The sequence below is a fragment of the Polyodon spathula genome, chromosome 4 (genome assembly GCF_017654505.1).
Source record: "Polyodon spathula isolate WHYD16114869_AA chromosome 4, ASM1765450v1, whole genome shotgun sequence".
Classification (NCBI taxonomy): domain Eukaryota; kingdom Metazoa; phylum Chordata; class Actinopteri; order Acipenseriformes; family Polyodontidae; genus Polyodon; species Polyodon spathula.
In genome coordinates this window covers 33,973,757-33,999,020 of record NC_054537.1, presented here as the reverse complement: position 1 = coordinate 33,999,020, position 25,264 = coordinate 33,973,757, and the positions used below count along the sequence as shown (strand labels likewise).

General features: G+C 38.8%; 1 protein-coding gene across 2 annotated transcripts in view; it reads left to right on the top strand.

The window, feature by feature from the left end:
• LOC121314448 (E3 ubiquitin-protein ligase mib1) overlaps positions 1-25,264 on the top strand; it is a 94,832-nt gene that overhangs the window by 56,543 nt on the left and 13,025 nt on the right. For both annotated transcript variants that reach the window (XM_041247734.1, XM_041247733.1), the window contains exons 13-16: positions 15,757-15,889; positions 19,853-19,939; positions 22,327-22,488; positions 24,452-24,633. In XM_041247734.1, coding sequence (XP_041103668.1) covers positions 15,757-15,889; positions 19,853-19,939; positions 22,327-22,488; positions 24,452-24,633 — 564 coding nt within the window. The remainder of the gene's footprint in view (positions 1-15,756; positions 15,890-19,852; positions 19,940-22,326; positions 22,489-24,451; positions 24,634-25,264) is intronic.

Sequence of the window (25,264 nt, the reverse complement as noted above, 5' to 3'; positions counted from 1 at the left end):
TGGCGCTTTTTGGTTTGTTTGTTTGCTTTTATGATAAGTAATGTGTTGTTTTGTCACAAATCTGTGACAAGAAGAATGTCTTTACATACGCATAAAGTGAACGTATGCAAAAAGAGATTCACCAAACAAACAGAAATATTATCAAGGTCCTACAATTCTATACATTGTAAAACAAAGCCAGCAACACGTTTGTATTCTGTGTGACACATTCCAACATTACCAAGCTCATAGTTTTGAAGATTATGAGCCATATCTGTTCACCGGACTGCTTTAAAAGGAAAAACTAAATAAGGCTTGCGTCTTGCCATGGCACACAGCCTTGTTCTGTGTATAATTATTCATAAGTAAATGAAGTCAGAGACGGCTCAACCCATGATCTGATGCGTCACAGTCTTCAGCAGTGTTTACGATTAAAGGAGAAAAATAAATTTGCAGAATGGCATCGGTAGTAATACAAGGTAAGTGGTGACTTGCGCATAATAATAATAATAATATTGCACTTTAAAATACTTAAAGTTAATAAAAAGAATCAATGTAAATACAAAGGAATTTGTAAATAAACACAATTAAGATTGCAGTTATTAATTGCATAATTTTGTTGAAAATATTAGTTCAACTATACTACTGTACTGGGCTTCAAATCAGACTACTACTTCGATTACTACTGGTACCACGAAGAAAAAAAGGTGGAGTGGATTGATTTTTGGCGGCTTTGCTCTCTCGCATCGCTCACTCGCAGTGTTGTCAACTTAGCGATTTGTCGCTCGATCCAGCGACTTTTGGGTTTCCCTAGTGACAGAAACATTGCCAAGTCCAGAGCTTGTAACCAGAAGGTCACCTGTTCAAATCCCACTGCTGCCACTGACTGACTCACTGTGTGACCCTGAGCAAGTCACTTAACGGGGGGGGGGTGTCTTCCAGGATGACAGTGCCCCCATCCACAGAGCATGTGTGCTCGCTCAATGGTTTGATGAGCATGACACAGATGTTATCCATATGTCATGGCCTTTTCAGTCACCAGATCCGAACTGAATCGAGCATTTATGGGATATTCTGGAACGACTCACCTCCATCAACCAGGCGTGAGTTGATTTACTTTCTTGTAGAAGAATGGTGCCTCATCCCTATGTGGTACTCCTAGCCGGAATTACGATCGCCTGAAGTTAAGCCTCTCGTCATGTGACAGAGTTCACAGCTTAGGTTTCGTTTTGAGTCTGTTACTCCATCATTGTAGCGGCTAGACTGAAAGGGACGGTATCGTTCATTTCATATTGAGGTTCTGTGTTGCAGTGTTTATTTATTTATTTATTTTTGGAGCCATCTGTGATTTTATATATATGTATATATGTGTGTGTGTATTCTCATCTCTACCACGTTATGCCTTTCTTGTTGCAACTTAAATAATATGAAAGGACATTTTGTGGCCTTTCATTTGATATGTTACATACATGCAACACAAACTAAACATACATAAATGAAAACAGTGAAAAACATGCAGAAATAGGGCTGAGTGTAAAGAGTTAAAAAAAATAAAATAAAAAAAAAATAAATGGAGTGCTGGTTAAAGAAAAGCACCTTTTTCTTCTGCTGCAGCAAAAACGTCATGTCAGGCAATGGCAAAAGCAATGGAGCGTGCTTTCCTTGAAAGCAGCTTTTTTTAAACCAACACCAGTGTGAATGATGATGCAGTAAAATATATATTGTTTTTTATATGCAAAAGTGCTTTTTCTTTTGCCATTCCCTCCTAACATTTGGGAATCCCCCCCCCCCCGTCCCCCCTGTCCCCGTCTACTACTATGTATACTCTGCACTTTGTATGACCAAATAGGTTATACATGCAAGTTATAAGGTAGCGGCATTCTGAAACTATTCACTTTCTGATTTGTAGTGATAAGTATGACATTAAGCTTTGTGATGATTTTCAACCTACTTATTTCTTTTCTGGTCTCGGTTGGTTTGCTTCGGTTTGAATCCTATGAAGAAGTTGGTTAAAGAAATTGGATTTAAATATGGATACAGGGGGTGTGATCACTTGTTCGGTGGGTGTAAATAAAAAAGGAAAGATGGCTTTAAAAATGCAGTTAATTTAAAGTGGTGGCTGTCAGTAAAACTCATAGCTATTCAATTACATTATATACTTGGCTATTACTCCAATTGACTATTTGCCAGGTAGCTAAATGCATTTTAGCCCAATATGTCTACTTAAAATTTGACTTGCATCTTATTTGGCCAAAAAACATTTCTAGGACGGCCCCTGTTTAAAGATATGACACACTCTAAATAGCAAGCAGTGTGTCATAATTTCTTCATGTGAATATCTAAAGTGGTTATTCACCCCACAGGTTTACTTGGTTTGGTATTATTGGCTCGTATTAAACTCAGATTCACTGATGTTTTGTTTTCAGTCAGCCAGGGAAGTGCAATAGAAATGTCCTTGACTTGGTTACCTTGTTAAAACCTCCATACGGATATAAAATTGTCATGGGATTTTCTGGTGAGTGAAATAACAGCTGGTGCTAGATTGACAGGTTTTTAAATACACTTGCTTGACGGATCACGTCAGAAGTGTAATTGTTTTCAAACACGCTATTGCTCTGATTTCTACTGTACATGAAATTCCTCTGTACTCTGTTACCATGAGGCTAAATGTATGAGAAAGCTTGTACTTTGAACCAGCAAACTTTGGGGGGGCGGGGGGGTTGTTTCTCATTCTATGTCCATGTAGAAGGCATGCATGACTGGAACGCGATATATCCTGAACTGCTGAAACCAGGTGTGGAGGCAATGACAGACAGGCAAACCGAAAGAAAACACAGCTGCTCCAACCTTTATACTTCCAGCAGGTGTATGGAAAACTTTCAATTTATTTTTAAAAGTTCTTTTGGTAATTCTAAGTTAGAGGGGAACAAAAATATGCTCTTGGCTCTTATTGACTAATACAACTGACCAGGTAGCCATTCATACTAATACAGACATGCCATACTCCAAAACCTCAAAATACTCTATCAAAACTGAGGTAAAAGTTTACAAATGCTTTGCTTGCTCTCTAAAAACCAGATATACAGCTATGGCCAAAAATTTTGCACCACCCTATAGAATTAACAAATTTTGCTTCATGAAGTCAAGTAAAACCTGTGGAATAATGTTATGGTAACATATAGAATTACATACCGCTTTCTTTTTAGGAGGGGGTCTTAAGCTGTACATTTGGCTTAGATTCAGTTGGCCCTGCTGACAACAAATGGACGTATTTTGGGTGTTGACACCACTTTAAAACATTTAAGTCCATGGAATCACTAAGATTTTTTTGATTTTTAAAAATTTATTTATTCCCTAACTTGAATAAAGAAAGATGGCATTATATAGACACCCTGCAACACTCTAAAACATACCTGCCCTATAGCAGTGCAGAAATGTATTGTGCATGTACAACACTGTTCGAAAGTTTGGAATCCTCACAGAGTATCATGACAAGCCGCACATAGTATTGGATTTTTATGATTTATTGCTATCTTCAGAGTAATTGCTTGTAAATAATGAATATGATGACTGTACCCTGTAATCAGGTTTTCACATAACTGGTGTGCATGAGAACCAATAAAGAAAAATGTGGACTTCCAATCCGTACATTTTTAACAGGAAATCATTTTTCATAAAGGCAGCGAGGGTGTTCACGCTTGCAAGGTGAGCCATACCTGCCTAACCTCTGGCTTTTCCACTCCCAGAGACTCTGGGTCTCCGGCTCTGTCAAGGATCTCCCAGAGTGTTCCAGTTGAACTAATCCCTCCCTGCTAGTGCTGTCACTGGCTGATTCAAGTTTTTATTAAAACATGGAGAGTCATAGGTGGAACCACTCCAGTTCAAAAGATCAGTGATTTTCTTTTAATGGGCACTTGAAACAACCAATGATAGCAGGGATCTCCTATTAAGCCGTCCATTCAAAGGGGGATGCAGTTACGGGGAGTGGGAGTGTCTGTTTTGAAAGCTGTAACATTTAAATGTGAGTTTAAATAAATACATTTACTTAAATATGTTATTTTAAGTAAAATACTGTTGTGCCGTCAAGCTAACGTGTTCAACAACACTAACAAAGTGACAGTGTTTGGGTTTTTGCTTTTGAATCCTGAGGGTGGTAATACGGTGGTAGGATAAAGGTTTGTTAAATTGTAATAACCAGCAGTTCGGACTCCTAATTTAAACATTCAGAAACTACTGTTGTGGTTTGACACTGCCATCCCAATTGTTTGAACTGTCGGAGGAGGAGGTGGAGGAGGAGGTGGACAGCGACTTGGATGATGACCCCTAATCTGCTGATTCTCACGTGAGAATTTAATGATAAGTTATGTGAACCCCTGCCTATAATGCTTTTGCTAAAACTTGCTTTTACTGAAATGCCCTGCTGACAGTGTCATTGCCACTGTAATTATGATAGCACATTGTACTCTCAATCTAGAAGAGAAACCACCAGTACCAAAGCAGTTTCAGGTTATCAGACCCTTCTGTGAAGTAGTACCTGCAGCAAAGTCAACTGTACAAAAGTGTACCTTCAAAATAAACGGTGCCAAGCTTGAAAGGAAGAAAAGAGTCCACATGATCTGGTAACATTCTGTTTTTAAAAGTACCGTTCAGTGGATGGAAAACCAATCCAAGGAGTGAACGGGGAGTTGGCCTCCGTGTTTGTAAAAAAAAAAAAGTGGATAGCCATGAGATCCGAGAACTTGATTTTTATGGCTTATAAAATCCTCCATCTTGAAGTGTCCAGGTCACATTCACCTCGCTGAGCTGGATGTAATGGTAGGAATGTCGACCTGTACTTTGCCTGGTACCTGAGAAGACGTGTACCCCTCCCCCCTCCCCCCTCCCCCAAGAATTGCTGAAAGCATGATCAAACTGATGTTTCAACATTCTTAATAGTGATTTATAGCTTAGTTGGTTATTAAATGAGGCGGTTCATCGATTGTTAAAAATTGTCCCTAATGGATTTTTTTAATAAAGCCAATTCTGGGGTTTCTACAGCAAATAAAATATAATCTATTTATTATTTTTACCTCGTGTCCTTTTTTGTTCTATTCATATCAGTTGTTGCGCACAAAAAGTTGATCTGGAATATCACTTTATAAACAAAGATGTACATTTGAATGTGTGTTTCTGCTTTTCCTAGAGTGAAAGTAATTTGTTGCTACTCATAGCCAGAAGTTTAATTTGAATTAAAGGTACACCTTAAGGGACTTAAAAATGCTGTTAGCTGGTACTCTTAAAGCCGTGGAATCTGCATTCCTGTGTTCAGCAGCAGAATGAACCTGTAATCACTTAAACATCACAGTTGCTTCTGTTGTATTTTGTCCCACTTCATCCCTTGGTGACTAAAAACATTAAAGAGGATGTTTCCAATAGGCTTTAGTTTCATTAGCACTTTCAAGAAGTTTTAATTGTGCATGGATGCACAACAGAGATCGTTAATAACTGTCTGTTTTAATAAGCACAGCGCTAGTGGATGATGTTAAAGTTTCAAACAGCTCTTTTTAATTGCAAAACGCCCTGCGTACAAAATGAAAAATTACCTTGTTAGTGTTACTTGTTGCAGATTTATTTAGGCATAAACAAAGAGGCGTATTATTGAGTTTTGGCCAGCTTCATGAGTTTATTGAATTAGATTATTAACCCTGCTTGCAAGTCAAGTAAGTGTGAAGCGGGATCTTACTGCAATAGATCAGGATATTTTGGTTACTGAAGTACTAAAATGTGCTGAATTTTGTTGAAACATTTGTATTGGTATACATATCTTCCATCAAAAGAATAAGTATAAAAATAAATTCCCTTCTGTTAAATTTCTCAATTTATTTTGATGATTCGGCCTACAACGGAAGAGGTTAAGTCATTGCCAGCTTTAAATTCGAGTCAAATAGTGCAATGTAAGTAACCCCATTTGTATAACTTTTAAACAGACCTACTGCACCCATACAATAACTTTATCATCTATTAATACAACCGTTTCATGCCCTATTGTATTTTTATTATTTCTCTCTGCCTTTTTTAAATGCGTAGTCATTTGATGAGCATAGTTAAGCTACTAATTATTTTAAAATGCTGTCTTGTGCTGTCATAGTGGCTGGTGTAACGTTGTTGCCATTTTTTAAAGCAGCGTCAAGGAGGATTGCTTTTACGTTTCGAGTTAAATTAGAGACACAGAGTGCTGTTATTTTAATATACGATACGAATATGTCTTGTAATTAGGTAGAATAAAATAAATAAGTAGTCTTATTGATAGCTGGAATAGGTTTACTTCCAGTTTGTTTAATCAAACAGGTGACTTTTTTTTTTTGTAAATGCTTTTCCAGACTACATACCGTATATAGACAATGTTATGGAATGATTTTTGCCAAAACTTGCGATGTTTGTGTTTTTATTTTGAGAGAAATTAGAAGCATTTGCTCTGGCAACGAGGACAACAAGGATTTGCCCACACCAACTGTTTATGGAGGTGCGCTGTTTCCACAGAAGCACTCTGCTGCAGGGTCACGCTGTAGCAATCAGCCCTTAACCTATAGCCAACTATATACGTTCCCAGAAATTAGAACGAGATACTGTGCCAAATATAATAATATTGAAAATATTTAAGTACAGAAGGATTGATTGACAGTGAAAAAAAACACATAACGTGCACTATTTGCTTAACACAAGAAAAATGATTTGCATGCCAATGAAGACATTAAATCAAGCTTGCAAAAAAACAAAAACAAATGCAGCACAGGTAAGCACGCGCAATTCAATCAACAACCACAACAAACAATACATTCAGAATGAGTAATAACTCTGGAGCGTACATTTAAACTTCATCCCACAAGAATTAACTGACCGTAAGGTTTGTTTAAAGCAGTCGTCCAGTACAATAAAAAAAAAAAAAATTAAAATATCATCCAAGTTAGCCGTCTAGCAAGACAAAATTATTAAACTGTGTTTATCCCACCCGTTTTAAGAGAAGTGTAGCAATGAGATCTTGTGAGTTTTAGTGCCCAAATAAAATTTTCATTAATTTGTAATCCACAAGGGAAAGATAGGCACAGCAATGCAGGTACACAGTGGCAGTGAAGTGAGTCATTAAAGCATGTTCAGTAGAACAGAGCGAATCGTTCTCTCCTGAACAAAGCTAACCTGATCTTAACCGAATTTACGTTCTTTTCAAGCGCAAATACAAACTATTGATAAAGAAAAATAACAAACAAGCGGCAGTCCCTCCCAGCAGACCTGCAGGTGCGTGGCTAAGTACTGGATATGAACTTGCCTCGCGCACAGGGCTCCCCTGGGACCTAAACCGTGCTAGGTACAGACAGGGAACCGCACACCGGCCATGACTTTTGCAGGATTATGTTTTGGGGTTAAATTTCTATACTTACATGCACCCTTGCATACAACAATATTTACATACACCCTGCCTCATGCTAACTGTACAAGCGGCCAGTGACAGGCACTTAAAACAAACAACCTGCTAGCAGCATTACACTCGGTTTTTTGTTATACAGGCTAATTTCACTCACAAACCTTTTTTTATAATGAACCCCCATTTAACGATCCCAACAGCGATCCCCGTGGAAATTAGCCCCAACGATCACTTGTCAGGATCGACTTGGATACAGCGATCATTATAGTAACTTTAGCCTTTCTTTCCAGTCCTACAAAGCGTTCATGGTTTTTATTTTAATAATTATTAAAAATGTGTGGCTGCCAAAAACAGTTTAAACAAATAACCCCTGTAGAATTAATTTAGTGGCTGATATATCCTGATTTCAGTTTAGTTTTGTACAAGTAAATATTGTTAACTGTAGACCCCAGTAGACACAGAAGATTTTGAAATATGAATAACTACCCTAATTATTATGACAACTGATATGCAGCTGCAGTTATTCTTTTTGTCGCTAAATTCTTTTTGCAGCTCAGTAAACATTCATAGTATTGTTTGTGTGAGTATACTGTAGTAACCCTGTATTTCTATTTTTGTTTTTAAAGCATCTTAACTTACTACTGTGGTTCTGTTATGTAATATTAGGGAGTGCAAGTACATAACTTTCATCTTGTGCCAGGTTACTGTCCTGTGAGGAGACAATAACCTCGTGATCATGGGCTTTAACTGGACTAATAGTGGGCTTCCACTCCCAAACTGTTAAAACATACAACCTGTGTTACCAGGTGGCATTCTTCAGTATTCGACCATTGGAACACTGCAGTGCTGGTCTGGAAGTATTACAGTAGGAACCAGGTTTTGGGAATTAAATTAAATGTAAATATAGTAGCTTCCGCATTGAACCGTTACATAAATAAATAGTTTCTATTGGTTGTCTGGGGAGTACTGTTTCTTACTTTTCTGTTTATGGGAAGCATTTTTTAAATAGTCTTGCCCTTTCCTGGCACTGCAGTGTCAATTCTTTCATTGTAATTTCTTCATTGAAAAGTTGAAAGATTTTTTTAAAGTGAATACTAAAGGCAGTTTTTGGCAAAGAGAGAAAAATACAATCTTTTAATGATGGACGAAGAGAGTTCTCATCCCTAGCTGGTCAAGGGGGTACTGAAAGGTAGTCTCAATGAAACATGCATGAAGCAGTAGATTTGTTAGCCATTTTCTTCTTCAGGTGGTCCACAAAACAAATCTCATTTTAAAAAGGCTGGCTGGCTTTCTGCAACAGACATGAATCTAGAGCAAGTTGAGACAAAAGAAGGGACTTGAAATAGAATTGCTTTACAGAGCTTTATTTCTATTTTTCCTCATTTTAGACCCAGACTGATTCTGCTTGGTGATACAGTTGGCCTCAATCTAGCACAAACTGAGGAATTCCAATTTGCTTTTACTAATGGAGAAGTGACACATTATATCTAATGGAACAACTCCATGTTGATCAGGTTCTTACTGCCCACTACACAGAACGCTTTGGTTTCTGCTTGTAGGAATGTCAGTATTGCACAGGCATACTGGTGGGTTCTTTACCCTTTTAAGGACAGTGTAGGCTGATAGCGAAGTGAATATATAAACTAACAATTGCTTATTGCATATACCTGGCAAGAACCGGTGGAAGGGAGTGCCAAACTTAGAAAGAACAGAATTTATTTTTGTTGCCTTTTTTCAAAATACTGCTCTTCAGCACTTTCCTTTAGTGCAGCGATAATAATAATAATATAAATGTGATTCACAGCCTACAACTGATTCCATTGATACAGGAGGCTGCAAAGACCAGGTGTTGTTTTAAATGAGCATTTTGTAAATGTATTTTTGTTCATATGCTCATCTGTGATTTTAGTTCTTCATTTTTATTTTTAAAACCCACCACCCCTTGTTTATAGCACAATGATATATATGTCTGACTGTAGTTGAATTATATCAGGTCACAAGTTTTATAGAGTGCTAAAGAAAGCAGTTTATTTACTTTATATATAAACACCATGCAGCTTAGAATGAGTGGATATTTGAATTAAAGTGTTAGATACAGTACTGTGTGTGTGTATGTATAAATATAAATAAAATCTCTTGTCTTATATGCATGTGTACAGGCGATCAGGTGTTATTTCATATCTGAATGCCACCATTTTTGCAGATGTTTGGATCACTGGGTATGCGCTACATTCCACCTCTGTCTGTTGTGAACTTTTTAGAAGGAAATTTAAATAATAATAATAATAAAGCATTATAAATTGACAAACAACATATTGAGGCAGAGGCTGTCTGTGATCGATAATCAGACTTTAGTGTGATTAACTGGATGTAGGATCCTTTTAGTTTTGCACAGAGAGTATGTTACTGACAGTACCTAATGGGGGAAAAACACCCTGAAGCCAAAGCAGAAAATAGAGTACAAGATCCTGAGTTGTACCGGTAACCCTTAACACAAACTTCATAAAATGAGTGTTCTGAACCAGAAGGACATCTTATGCAATAATGTTATGTAACATGTAAAATTAAAGCGAGACTGCCTGTACAGGTATGTGCTTGAACTGTAGCTGTAGAACTGTGAGGGTTTTGAAGTTTTGAAGTTTTGAAGCACATACAGTTTGTATTGACTGCTTCAAAAACTGCTGCCATGCTTCAAATATACAGCATTGTTTGCTGATTGAAATGTACCATTAAATAAAGTATATGAAGCGTGATATTTTATGGGGGAGAGTGCTTACAGGGATTTGTATTGAATAAAGTGTACAGATCTTTTATGGGATATTTAATAAAGCTCCTAATAAGCAAATCTGTGGAAACAGTTTGGCAGCAAGGCACCTTGAATAAATCCTGTGCATGATTTACAATTAAAGGCCTTCCTTCCTGTGGCTCCTCTCTGATTTAAGCCCTTTTAATTCGCTGTTGTACCTAATAAAACCTGACCTAATATAGCCTGTCCTGAGACGAGCGGTTGCTGTGAATGTACCTGTGGGGAGCAGGGGTGAAGGGATTCATAGTGTGTCAACAAAATTATCCATCATTAAATGATCACTTGACAAGTAGGACTGCTTGTGTAAATTGATCTGCAGCAAGCAACCTGGGCTTTTCCAGTCAATTCCGTTGCAAGACTTTGTTACAGCTAGTTCCTGTATGCTGCAGATCAGTTCAGTATTAAGGACCTGGTTGTGTAAGAAGCAATGGAGTGGACTGGAAGAGCCGAGGTTGTTACCCTTGACCTACAGGGAGGTTTAGAATTGGTGTCTCTCTGTTCAGTAAAGGACAGGTCTCAATCTGTGTCATTCTAACAAGTTGTGTAATTAAGCAATATCATTTGTGATTAAATCCAAACTTTAACACAATAAAGTAAGTTGTATGTTTACAAATTCTGGTACATGTATTAAGATTTTTTTTATTTTCTGTGAAATGATTTCCATATTTCCTGGAGATATAAAGTAAGTACGTGGTTAAAGTACAGTGTTCTCCATTGCACATTACATAACTGCTTTATTAGACAACCTTTCTTAAACACATTTCTTGCCTATCCTACTGTTTGTTTCTGTTTTAATAATTCCTTTGTGGTATGAATATATTTTCTTAAACTTGAACCACTTCCTGAGTACTAGAAACAAAAGCAAAATCTGCAGGGGCAGGCTGTAATACAGAAAATTATCTTGAGTAAACACAAAGGGCTAGTGGTCTGTAAAACTATACCTACTTGTTTCCTTCTGATGTTTTACAGTAGCATGATTGTGAGCATTGGATATATTTGTACTGCAGGCATGGACATGAGACTCCCATCGCATAGCAGTTTGAACCAATCCTGGTTTTACTATGAGTTTAATAAGACGCACCTGACCTTGTCACTTATACACTGTGGCTATTGAAGCTCATAATAAAACCTGAGATGGGTAAAACTGCTATGCACTATATGTATCATGTTCATCCCTGTACTGTACTTATCCTGTAAAGAATATTTTTTTAATTTTGGTGCTGACTGAAAATGGCATAAGAAAAGGAAATTGGGTCACCTAGAAGGAATGGGATATAAATAATGTGTCAATTGGTCTTACACTCTAATCTGCTGTTGTATTAATTTAAATTATCCACAATACTAAATAAATTAAGGTTAATTGAAGTGAAATGTAATCTGGTGTCCTTAGAAAATGAAAAAATGATGCCTATTTGAATTTGTGATGTGAAAATGTAGATAATGTAAATATAAATACATGTTTGAAGCTAATGAAATGCAATAAATGTGACTGAAAATTATTGCTTGTGTGAGGGGGGAAAAAAGAGAAAAAAAACAGTTAAGGTCACAGGGTATGTTTACAAGGACATTTGGCACCCTGAGTGAAACTATATTTTTCTAGATTTTTGATGTTGTCATACTGCTCTTTTTCTAGATTTTTTTTTTTTTTTTTTACAGTATAATATGTGGATGTACACAACTGTGTGGTGTCCCACTGTTCTCTTTCCACTTAAAGGGAATCATTACTAATGTAATGAGCTAGAAACATTCCTGTACATTTTGCAGCAGAAGCAGATCTTTTCCCTGTGTGTTCTTCAGTGCAGTAACATTTTCAAGGTTATGATCATTGTGCTTATAGGCTAGACTAGCCCCTTGATGATCTGTTACAGTAATTGCTGCATTGTGGTGGTGTCAGCATGGAAAAAGGGCCTCTTACACTTGCTTTATTAAAGGCTCTCCTTTCATTACCAGTGGCATTGAGGCACTTGTCATTTTTAAAGCTTGCTTTGAGCAGTTGCTTTGAGCGATTGTCCCCCTCATCGCCAGGCATGACTGCTACTTGCACTATTATTTTAGTATTCATTAACTTACGCAACGCAGTGGCGTGTGGTTGCTGCAGTTAGAGCTTAAATTATGTTTTGTTTCTCAAATCAAACAGCCAACAGCCTAACCTTAGTGCTCCTGGTGCACTCTTACAAAAATCACCCTTCTTTGTGTCAATCAAGGCAGGTGAAACACCAGGGCATTTATATCTTTCTGTTTTAGTTCAGTTTCTCTTATCCCTAAAGTGATTGTGGCAGGTTTTTACATTTTGTATTTTTATTTATTTATTTATTTATTACCCGTTACGGTTTCAATTCATCAGATTAAGAGTCAGGCAGTTTTTTTTTTTTTTTTTTTTTTGTTTTATATATATATATATATAAAAAAACAAAAAAGAAACCTCTAAAACATGAGGGCTGGGTGTCTATTTTTGCTGACCAGCGCTTGAGTCCTTTTTATACTGTGCGACACTTGTGCAAGTCAGTGCCGTCAAATGCTGACTACAGCACACATCAGTCAGCCAGTACAGCTCTTCTTCATCAGCTGTGAGCGAATTTCAATAAACAAACTAGGGGGAGGAGGGGGAAATCTGTTCTGTTGCATGGGATGTCCGTCAACTAAAGGATTATATTCTGATAAAGGACTAAGTAGTTATCACTAGTGTATGTGTGTGTATAAATACTGTAGCTGTATTCAGGGTTGTGTTTTTCTGGAAAAGACAGTTATTCTATGGATTTAGTATAGAATGGGGAAGTTCTGAAGCAAAAGTGTCACTTTAGAGTATGGGCTGTAGGGGTGTTGCCCTTTTTCACATGATGGTGAAAATACAGGTTCCACTTTCCTGTTGGATTTTAAAGAATATGCCACAAATCTGATGCCTATCAACAAACTGGAAACATGGTATACAGGCTTATGGAATTGTTTTAATAGTCTACCCCAGAACACTAAAATACTAACTCTGGAATTCAAATAAAGCGCTCACAGAGACTACAAGGCAGAGAACTCCTGCAGTAAATGAACACATTCATCATGTTTAAATTGTGAACATGTCATTGTATTTACTGTTGTTGCAAAAAAAAATAAAAAAAATAAACAACCACAGCATCGGATTCTTTTCAACTTCTTTTTCATAATTGGTGAATAAAATGATGTCAGCTGTTTGTTTCCCTCTGTGTGCTCCACCTGACAACCCAGACTGAATGACAAATTACATTGTGTTTGTGGAGCCATCCAGTTGGTGCTATAGGTTGCGTTTCAGTCTGTGGGGAGTTGCATTATATACATGGTGACCCAATTAAATCAAGCTAGTCCCTTTTTATTATTATTAAAGGAGATATATATCTATATATATATATATATATATATATATATATATATATATATAAAAATATTAATTTTTACAAATGATTTTTTTTGCTGGGTGAAATACCCATGCACCAGGCCAGCAAACAACTGATTTCATTCTGCTGATTCCTCGCAAAAGTAAATAATGTAATACCTGGGAATGCTTTCAGTGGCCCTCCATAATCGACCAATTTGATTGCAGGGGAAAAAATGGTAAATAGTATACTGCAGTTTTTCATTCTACTATTCTGGCAAGTGGTAAACTGCATTGCAGCTGTATTAGTAAGCTGCATTAATATGCATGCATATTTTTCTCTGTAAATCATGTATGTAAATATATATCTTGAGTGGGGTGTAATATCTAATAATAGTTCTCTGCAGTGTCGAGTGCTTCGTTTGAGGACCGAGGGCAAGATTAAATAGTGCTATTGTACAATGTCATGCAACAAATCATTGACTGAGCTGCGTTTTTTATTGGATCACTTTAGTTCCAATCTTCAGTTTTAACACAGTAAACTACATAGTTTTATTTTGTTTGTTTAGTTTTTTTATACATAAATGTCTATACATGAAGATTTACTTTTCCTCCTATTGATGAAAGTATTTAGCTCAAGCGTTCCTGTAACACCAGTGTAATTTACTTGCTCTCTGAATGCATGCAGTATAAAGCAACGATCAAATATCAAATAATGGATTTCTTATACATATTTGAGACCAGAGATTTGAAATTATTTGTACCTTAATTTTCTATGTTGAAGCTCTTGCTTGTGTAAAAATGCAATTAATAAAACATCAGTAAAAATGTACAAGATGTATATTAATTAAATGACAAATGTTTCTACTAAGTCTTTTTGAGTGTCTTCAGTAAAACCATTACAAGGGTTAAAAAACAAAAAACAAACAAACAAAAAAACCCAACAATTAACCCAGCACATCAACCTATTTTTAAATCGCTTTTTGAACTATAGTGTGTGTTATATATAATAATCAAAAGTTTAGCTGTCTTTAATTTGTCTGAAAGTTTCGAGAAAACAAATTCAATAATTTAACACAAACAGACATGCATGCAAACCCTATATCATTTTAATGCTTACCATTTTTTTTAAAGGGGAGTCTCATCCTAAAATAAACTGCACAGGTCCAAACTAGGGTTGTTTGATGCCTAAGCAACAGTGGCACATTTGATATTCAAGCAGATTATGCTGGCTCCTCGCAGTTTCTATGCTAGTGAATGTTAAGCAGTTATCTTTCAGAAAGTGGAGGAAGGTCAGAAAAAAAACAAGAGCTGTAGCAGGCTGCTCACAGGGGGCCTGTCGCAGTGTCTCTCAACACCCTCTGCTGGCAGCTACTATGAATCCTCTCAAGCTACCCCTCAGCACACAGAGTACAAAAAAAAAAGTTAGCATTACACACCACAGGGGTACATTTACAAACTAGTGAATTAATAATCTTTAATGTTATGAGTGAATAAAATTGCTTTGCAAGTGATCCTAAAATCATTGCATGTCCTGAACTTGAACAGTACAAGTCAGTATAATTATATATACAAAAGGTTGGATCTGTTTGTACACACTGAAGGCACTTTAACTATATAATGAAGCATCTGCTGTGAATGGTCGCTTATATTGATTGTTTAATTAAGTGTTTACTTTTCTGGTGTTATATGTGGAACATTTACTCTGAGGGAACGTATCGGATGTCCTTGACCTGCTATGTGATATGGCTACCCGGCAGTCATCTGATTTTGCTTATGGTTACAATGTTTCTGTGGTTGAATGGATTTCTTTCAAAGTTCTGTGAGTAATTACCCTTCACATAAGTTGGCTGATTATTATTATTTTTTTATGACACTATGATGATGGGGGGTGTATGTGAGCACACTGGCTATATGAAATCCTGTTTCTCCAAAAAAAGGCTGAAGGGTTGCCTTTTAAATTTGCGATTCTTACCAATTTTATGACTCTGCTTGGTTTTGATCTATTTCCCCAGACAATGACTGAAACTTTACATGAACATTGCTTACAAGAAGTGATTCTACATATTGTGTAGCAATTAAAGGCTGTATCTTGGGAGCCAGTTGCATCATGTTGATCCTGAAGTTATCTTTGCGGGTGGCACAGATTTAATTATGTGGCACTTACTTTAAAGTTTTATTGAAATGTGGGTTCTCTCGCACTGCTTCCATGAATTGATTTGTTTCTTGCAGTGCTATGCGGGTTCTGCTGTCTAAGCTGCCAAGGCCCTGGATAGTGGATGAGAAGAAGGATGATGGGTACACCGCCTTGCATTTAGCAGCTCTCAACAATCACGTGGAAGTAGCAGAGTTACTGGTTCACCAGGTATGCAGATTTATAGGTGTGCCCAATAGTCATTTGTACATAGCTATTGAACCCAGCTGTAACACACTGAAGTACTCTTTTTTTTCGTATTCTACATTCTTTAACCAATTTTACATTAGATTAAATAAATTGACTATAATTGTATTTCAAAATTGCCCTCTATTTTCCTCCTAAATATCTTTACATTTGTCGCTAGACTCATTTTATTTGCAAATTGATCCACTTCCTTTCACTGATTGGACAATCTCTTACCCTCTTGTTTAGATACATTGATGGCTGTTTTGTTTTAAGAGTTTTTCAAGCTAATCACACTGAGAAGGAATGTCTAATGGTCTAATCGTCACTGAGTTACAGCTGGGTTGGAGTTTGGCACAAGAAAATAAAAATGACTTGTTCAGTGTGTGAGACCTGGATTCTTAGTTTTGTGTGTTTGTTTTGTTTTCTTATTTTATTGCTTACCATTAGACCAGAGAGCCTCTAAATGAATTTGAATGTGGAAGTGGTATGTAATTATATATAAATGTTTAATCATGCAGGTTCAAAACTCTGTATGTTGCATTTAAAAACTATAGACAGGATAGTGGATCATTTGTCACTTACTGAATTGGGTTCTAGTCAAAGGCTCTAAATAGGGTGCTTTTGTTTTCCAAGGTTTTCTCTTAAAATGTAAAATCCCATTGAGCTATTTTTAATAAATGCACAGCAGCTGTATTGACTTTTGTCAATTTAATACACCCCTAGAACTATCTGTAACCATTGTAATTGCCTAGAAGTTAATTACTACAGTAATTCAAAGGGGCAGTTCTTCAGAACCGTGTGCTATTACAATGAGGATTAAATTAAATTAAATGTTGATCTTCTAGTTTCCCTGAGTCATGTGGAACTTGCTTTCAGAGAAAAGTTTTCTGCAGAGCTAAATCTGGGTTTACGGTTAGACGGGTTATAAGCTGTAAACCACCAATTTTTTATTGCATCGAACATTGGTCTATTCCTCAATGAAAATGGGCCTGCTATAAAGCATTGCTGTTCAGAAACAGTAATAAGTGGTTTAAATGAAGATTACTGTTCCCTTTCAAGTATGAAATTTAACTATCACCAAATGGGCATTTACCTCCTAAAGATCCGAATCCTGAAAATTGTATACCAAAGCTGCTCACCGAGCCTTTGGTACAGTCATGGCCTGCACCAGAGGGCACAAAAGGACAGATCTCAGTGCCATTTTTCCTTTCAAGACTGACCTGATAGGAGGGCCTTTTTCAAATAAGTACATTGTTGCATCTGTCTGTATAAATTTTGCATTTATTGTGTTTTTACACAAATTATATGTGTTGTTTTTACTAATTACGCACTACAGCCTGTTTCTTGTCACGTCCTTCTGCAGCCTTGTGCCCCGCGTGAAGCCAGTGGCCAGTAGTTCCTTCCCTGGAATCCAGCAACATAAGTCGGCTAACTGGCCTGGTGCCGACCAGGTTCCGAAACAGTACTGCACTGGTCCTGAACCAGTGCCGACCCAATGTTAAATACACAAAACTGGTACTGGTTTGGTGCTTGTCACTGGTCTGGTACCTAAACCGGTCCCGCTCAGGTCTTGACCTGCCCTATAAGCAGATTGAGGCACCACCTATACAACTGTATCTGTACAACGCATTGCTTGCTCCTGGCATCATGCCCAGATTCTATCCCTGTTAGACATGCAAGGCCAGTCTGCCTATTGAGGACAGGCACAGCAGATACTCTTACTGCCTAGGGCCAGAGCCTATCCCGCAGCTCTAAGGAGCACTCTGCGTCCCTTACTCCTGCTCAGCACTCTTCCACATCATCCTCTCTTAGAGAGGTGGTTGTGTCCTCACCCCATGGCTCTGTGCCAAGGGAGAGTGGACAACGCACCCGGGAAAGTAGCTCAGGCAGGAAATCGTCATCACGGTTTTCCTCATCCTTGTCGAGCTGTGCCTCTCCTTCCCCTCCCCCACGGAAGAGGAAGAAGAGTTGCCGCACCATGTGATCGGCAGAATTGGAGCAGATGGAAAAGCTTTGGACAACTGTTTCCACCAATGAAACGTTCTCGCTGAATTACTGTGGGAACATACGGCGCCACCTGCCCCGCTTGTCCCCTTGGAGCCCCATGAGGCTGTGAGCGCAATTTGACCACAGGAGGACATACTGTCCATCGTCTCCTCCTGAGGAAGTGGGTGAGAAGGAGCTGGCATTCCCGTCCTGAGGACATGGAGTCGAACAGTATGTTCCCTGTGAATAAGCGTTCCATGTCGGCAGAGCTTATACTACTATTCAAGACTGCCACTGCAATCTTGCAAGGGCCCCTGCCTACAGCAGGGGAAACAAGGCAGTCAGTTCTTGATGACGAGTCTACAACCTCTCCCATGCATGACGGTCACACCAGGACAAGCTTGCCGTCCCGCCCGCTGCTTTCCTGTAGTGCCACTCACCAAAGCACAATGCACCCTGGGGAGAGATACCATGGTGAATGAGTGTGCAATATATGGTTGCTCCAACACAGGAGGGCCATTGATATCTCTCCACAAGTTTTCTAAAGATCCGATATGATGCCGGCAATGGGTGAAGTTAGCAAGGAGGGCCAGGGATTGGGATGCTAAGCCCAACAGCAGCTGCATCTGCAGCACCCACTTTACCGAAGACAGCTTTATTAATTTAATGATGTTCAAGATGGGTGCTGTTAAAAAAAAAAAAAAAAAAAAAAAAAAAAAAAAAAAAAAAATTAAATAAGGATGCAGTACCATCCACCCTATAAAATGCCAGGGCAGCGTCCATACGTTTCCAGTATGGGTACAAGTGGGGCGTCTTTCAGACGTGGTGTCTGCCTCGTGGGTTCAACCCCACGACTTGTCCATGGCATTAATACCATTTTTGCAGGATCTGTTTGACAAGGGGAAATCCTCTACATTACATTAAAGGTCTATCTGGCAGCCATTTCAGCTTGCCACGTTAAGATTGGCTCCATCTCCCCAGGAGCAAACTTCCTAGCAGGGCAGTTTCTGAAAGGGGCTCAACGGCTTCGGCCGCCTATGAAGGACATTGTTCTTCGCTGGAGGCTAAACATGGTACTTAATGCATTCATGGAGCGACAGCTCCATATGCTCTGCCCAGTGCAGGCCCAAGCATACTATGTTGACAGGACAAAAAGATGGAGACAGTCCGAATAATTTTTTGTCTGATGTGGGGCGAAGTCCCATGGTCAAGCCTTGTCTAAGCAGCAGCTGTCCAAGTGGTTAGCAGACACGGTCAGGATTGCCTATGAGCTGGCCAACTTATCCCCTCCAGAAAAGCTCACTGCCCATCGCACCAGGGGCATTGTACCTTTGTGGGCTTTATTCAAGGGTACATCTGTCAAGGACATTTGCAAAGCAGTTGTGTGGGCTACTCCCCTCACTAGGTTCTACAGACTTAGTGTCGTGGATCCTCAAAACCTTGGTTTTGGAACTAGTGTTAAGGGCGGATTCCGAGTCAACCCTTACAACAAGGGATAGAGATGAAACTCTCTGTCAGTTTTTTTCACCCTAGCTACTTGTTACTGGGGTTTCGAATGATACGCACAGGGCAGCCTTCGGCTTATCCTTGTAGCATTCTAGTCGTCTGCAATCTTGCCCTTGCGATTTTGCTTTGGTACGCTCACCCATTCAGTAATGGTTACATTCCGTACTTGAAAGGGAATGCTGGGTCATTGTCATAACCCTGGTTCCCTGAAATAGAAATGTAACCATTAACCTTGCAGCAGGCTTGAAGGAAAAATGACTCCAATCTGTGAGCGCAGACATTGTGTGCCATCGGGAGAGGGCCATTACTGCGTCACAGGCTCGGTTAGCAGCTTTGATATACAATTTTCAGGATTGGGGTATTTTAGGAGGTAAATACTCATTTGGTAATGGTTACATTTATTTCAGGGAACTAGGGTTATGATATTAACCTAATGTTTTGTTCTGCGTTTAGGGCAGCGCCAGCCTGGACATCCAGAATGCTAACCAGCAGACTGCCTTGCACCTGGCAGTAGAACGCCAGCATACCCAGATTGTCAGAGTAAGTAATTCCCTCCTAATTAAAGATGCCATTAAACATATCTGGTTTTATTTCTGTGTTAAGAAATCACAAGTGGCACAAGTTAATTTAAAACCTTGGTTCTACAATTAGCCTCGGATGAAACAGAGGGAGTGCCAATGAAAATGTTATCTTACACAAGAAAAAGTTAACAAGTTTGAGGTTACAGAAACACCTCCATCTTGTGGATCTTAGTTGAACACCTCTTCGGTTAAATAAACTTGACTATTTCTGCCGTCAGATGATATTGCTGGTAAGGCAGGAACTTTTTGTAAACTGTTAGTATGGATTTGATTTAATTAACAAATAAATTACCTCATTAAGAATGTGACTCTAAATAATGTGAGTTTTTAATAAGGTTTAATTGAATAGTATTATTTTTCCTGACCATGTATATGGTGAACATTTGTGCTAAATGAAATTGTGATCAGTGCCATGGAAACCTAATGCTCTTGATTTGGGGGGTGTGCTGTTAATGGGAGCGAACAGCATTCAGGTACATGGAGAAATCTACTTCACAGGTACCTTTTCTGTGGTCAGTGTACCAGGGAAACTGATATGAACGTTGTTTGTTTTTCTAAGACATTTTATATACAATAGAAATACAATAGTAAACTTCAATACCTTGGTTGTTAAGATTGTCCTTTCAATTAGCATCTGCGTTAATTATCTTAACTGTGTAACCAAATGGGAATAATCACTTAAAACTGAACATCTGTGTTTTGTATTTGAGAGACCAATCCATCCATCCATGTAATTCTCTTGTTTAAACTGTAGAGCATAGAGAGATTCAAATTCAGTTTTTGTAGCTCAATAATTTTTCAATCTTGTTGTGTGTTGTTATCCTTTGCCCCCAGGGCCTAAACTCTGATTTCCATACGTCAGTATTTCTCACTGTAGAGCTTTGCATATAGCGAAATAACAGTTTGTCTAATTGTACTGAAACTGTCTACGGACCACCTTTAACACAATTTTTTCATCAAGCACTGCATTGTCAAGGTGTGGTTGTAGAGCTCTTTTAGTTGACCTTAAGTCAACTAAATGCGAGATGCAAGGTCGCTTTTGGGAGAGCGAGACTCCAAATCAAAATGCTGAAACAGGGCAGGGCACACCCAGCACCAACAGATCAGTCCAGGGTAGAGTTAAGTGCCATGGGAGGATGCTGTGGATGAGGCGTATGAGAGGAAGAAACTTCGGTTTGCTCAACTAGCTGCTGAAGCGGAACAGCGAGGATGGAGAGTCCAGGTTTACCCAGTGGAGGTGGGTTGACAAGGATTTGTGGCACACTCTACAACCCGGTTTCTCAGAGATATTGGGTTCAGCGGCCAAGAGTTGCGTCGCACAGTGAAGAACTTATCTGAAGCAGCAGAAAGGAGCGGCAACTGGCTGTGGTTGAGACTGAAAGATTCTGGCTGGGGATCTCAAGCACAATAGAAAGAAAGCAACGCTGATGTATGGGTAAGTAAGCTGGGCTGAGTTGAGTGGGGGACAGAGGGAGGTGATGCTGGGACGCCAGAATCACTGTCGAGCCCTTTTGAGGTGTCATGGGCTAGTCAACGAAACAGGATGGAAGATGCCCACTTGAAGACCCCAGAGATGTACCCTACTTAGCTCAGTCCAGATGGTTGTCATGCTGATGCGCTGGGGAGACAGCACTGTGGTTGATACCCAGAGCCAGCATCGCAGCCGTTGTGTGTGCTGATGTGCTGGGGGGACAAAATAAGTTGATCCCTGGAGCCAGCATTACACTTCAGCAATCAACACCAGGCAGAAGGATATCTACATTGTCAGATGGAAAGCAACACAAATGGATGGAGATGCAGATGGATCACATTAGTTTACTGTAAAGCAACGTCTTGGTGCTTTTCTTGGCGAGAGCAGAGTTCAAATCAGCATGAAGTTTTAACATCTATTCTCATGTAATGGAAATCGGAAGAAAATGTAATTGGGGGCTTCTGTTTGAAAAGGTATGGAGCCCAGTGTCCCAGTCTGAAAATAAGATACTCTTTGGTTCTGTGGTTAGAGCAAAGAACACCATGTCTACTTTCCACACCACCAAACGTAAAATTATGCAGAAGCAGCGCCCTCACCCACCGCTTTTTTAATGTTTCTCAGTTTCCATATCTGTCTCATAATGAGTAATGTAATTCAAAATGTTAGCTAGTTCAGGTATGTTGGTGCATGATAGTGTCAGTGCTGCATGCTCTGTGAATCCTATAGTACATGTCCCGGTTTATGTGGCCTGTAAATAAAATGTGCACTTCCCTTACTAGGACAGGAGCGCTTTGGAAATGATGAAGCCTGCTTTTAGAGTTTTTTCTATGTCCAGATAGAGTTCAGTTACTAATCAAATACTGCATTCCCTCTAGCTGCTGGTCCGTGCAGAAGCGAAGCTGGATATCCAGGATAAAGATGGAGACAGTCCTCTGCACGAGGCTCTTAGACACCACACCCTTTCCCAGCTCCGCCAGCTCCAGGATATGCAGGATGTTGGCAAAGAGGATAGCCCTTGGGAGCCATCGAAAAACACTGTAAGTGCAGTGTGTGCAGTATTTTAGTGTTGTCGCACACTTAAAGTTTTTACATATATTTGGAGAGCCACTTATTCAACTGTCATGAAACTTGGTATTAATCTGTCTGTACATATACTTGATATGCATTGTATATATCAGTCACACATTTAAGGCTGTGGTTTTGCCACGGTGGTCATGGAAATCGTGAATTTGAAAAAGTCTGTGAAATCTTGGAAATGTAGAAAACATTTGATTTGGTGCTTCCTTCATTTCTATCAAAATGCAGTGTGTCATTCACTGAAAATACAAATCTGCGATATCTATAACTTGTTTGGTTGTGTATGCACACAGCATTTACATGTAGCTATGCAGGCCAGCAAATAGGATTTGTAGCTGATTGAGCAAGCATGTAAATGAGTGGAGTGAAAGTTTATGGGGTGAAATAATGGCGACAGAACTGCGAGCAAAGTGGCTTAGGAAATAAGTGAACAATATCCAAAGGGGACATTATATGAAACCTTTTGTACATCATGTAATGTTCCTGTGGTAAAAGCAAGCTGTGACAAACATACTGAAAGTGCTTTACATAAACGGAAGCTACAAGCCATTGAGTCTGCAGTAGGACGTGAGCTGTTTTCTGTAGTCAGAAGAACAAATGTATTGGAGAAAAGAAGGTTACCAACAGAGGATTTATTTACAACATGCTGTTTCAGAATCATGGAAAACAAAGTTTTGTTCTCAAGTAACATTTAACCTTGTGAAAAGCGATAGTCATTATATTACTGATTTTGGTGTGCTGTTTAAAAGCTCTTGTAAAGTGCAATAAAGTATACTGCTCTGTTTCTTACAGAATGTAAAGCTGATTGCATGCGTTCAATATAAACTACTGTCTTCAGATGGCAACTGCAGTAAACTTGGAATTATGAAGAGATTTGCTTATATTGTAGTGAATGTGTACAAAAGAGCAATTTCCTAATTAAAACATAAACATGTAAATTGTGAAATGTTTAAATAAAGATTTTGGTTCTTTGCTGTCTGCCGTGTTGAGTACTGTATATCTGGAGCTTTCACCCAACGTTTGCGAGTCAAATTGCATTATGGGTGAAATGGGAGCCACAACCTTACCGTGTTTTAACAGATTCCGCAATGTAACAGGTCACGGTATAACTGGGTAGCACTTGTATATACATAACCCAAGTGGGCCAATTATCAGCTACTCATAAATAGATATCTTATCCAAATAACCACATAAAGAGAATAAGCAAGTACAGTATACAGAGAACCGCTTTTTCAATTCTAATTCTTCTTTCTGTACCCTACTGACATACATTAGTGGTTAAAGAAAGTCTTATAACCAGCAGGTCCCTGGTTCAAATCCCAGCTCAGCCGCTGACTCAGTGTGACCCTGAGCAAATCACTTAACCACCTTGTGCTCCGTCTTTCGGGTGAGACGTTGCAAGTGGCTGCAGCTGATGCATAGTTCACACACCCTAGTGTTGTGTCTTGTAAGCGCTTTGTGATGGCGCTATGAAAGGCGCTATATAAAAATAGTTTATTATTGATTATTATACTTGTTTTAATTGTCTTGTTACAATGTATTTAAATACAGACCACTTAAATAAATACATAGTGTTGTTTCCTGTACATTCTGGACGTTGGCACCACATTCGGTTTATAGTAAAATATATATAAATTCAGTGTTGGTGCTGTCTGCTTTCTTTGCTGCCTGGTTGGAAGTAGGGTTTCAGTCTAGCTTGCAGTATGTATTTTTTGGGTGTGTCTCCAATGTTGATTTTATTTTATTACATGTTCTTTGCTTAAAGAATGATTTCTAGTATTCATATTACAAAATAATACTAACCAGGCTCTGGCCTTGGGCTCCTGTATAAATTTAAATACAAAAAAAAAAAAAAGATATGTTTAACATATAATGGGAACTGGGTAATCCTGAAGCTATTTTTGTTTTCTCTTGTTTTTATAGTTAATAATGGGCCTGGGGACTCAAGGTGCTGAGAAAAAGAGTGCTGCATCGATTGCCTGTTTCCTCGCAGCCAATGGAGCAGATCTGACTATCAGAAACAAGAAGGGGCAGTCTCCACTGGATCTCTGCCCTGATCCCAGCCTCTGCAAGGCATTAGCAAAATGTCATAAAGAAAAATCAAGGTTGGTTAATCCCTGTTGGAGCTCATAAAAGCAGGAGAATTTAATGTACCTGTTTTTTATTGGGCAACATATTCATATTTAATTAACATGTGAAATAAAGATAGTACCTGTATTTTTAAAGATTCCAGCAGAAAATGTAAATTGGTTATTCCCTTTCAGGTAGGGAATTTTAACGATTACAAGTGGATGTTTCCCATGTATGAACCTGAAACTTTATGCCAACGAATTCTTGTCAGAGCAGTGTGACGCAGCTGCTGCTCCGCCCCCCGAGAGCCTGAAGAAGCTGCGCACTCTGACAACGATGCCGTTTTCCTTTTCAGCTGAGCCTGAATAATTGAGAGAGCGTTGATATCTATTTATCACCTTTCTAATTGCCTTTTTTCACATTTTTTAGCTTTGCCTTTTAAATGTTGAATTAATATATTGAATCACTGAAGTTAAATTGTTTATTTCTAGCTTTTGGTAAAGTACCGCCGTGGCCTATTTCCCCGTGGGAAGCCTGCGGCTGAAGTGCTGTCCTTCCTGGGATCCTTAGCGCTCCTTCGGCTCTGCAATGTTCTACTCCACGGAGTTAAATAAATAAATTGTCCAACCGTTCTGTATCAGGGGAGGGTAGGAGTTGTGTTCGAGG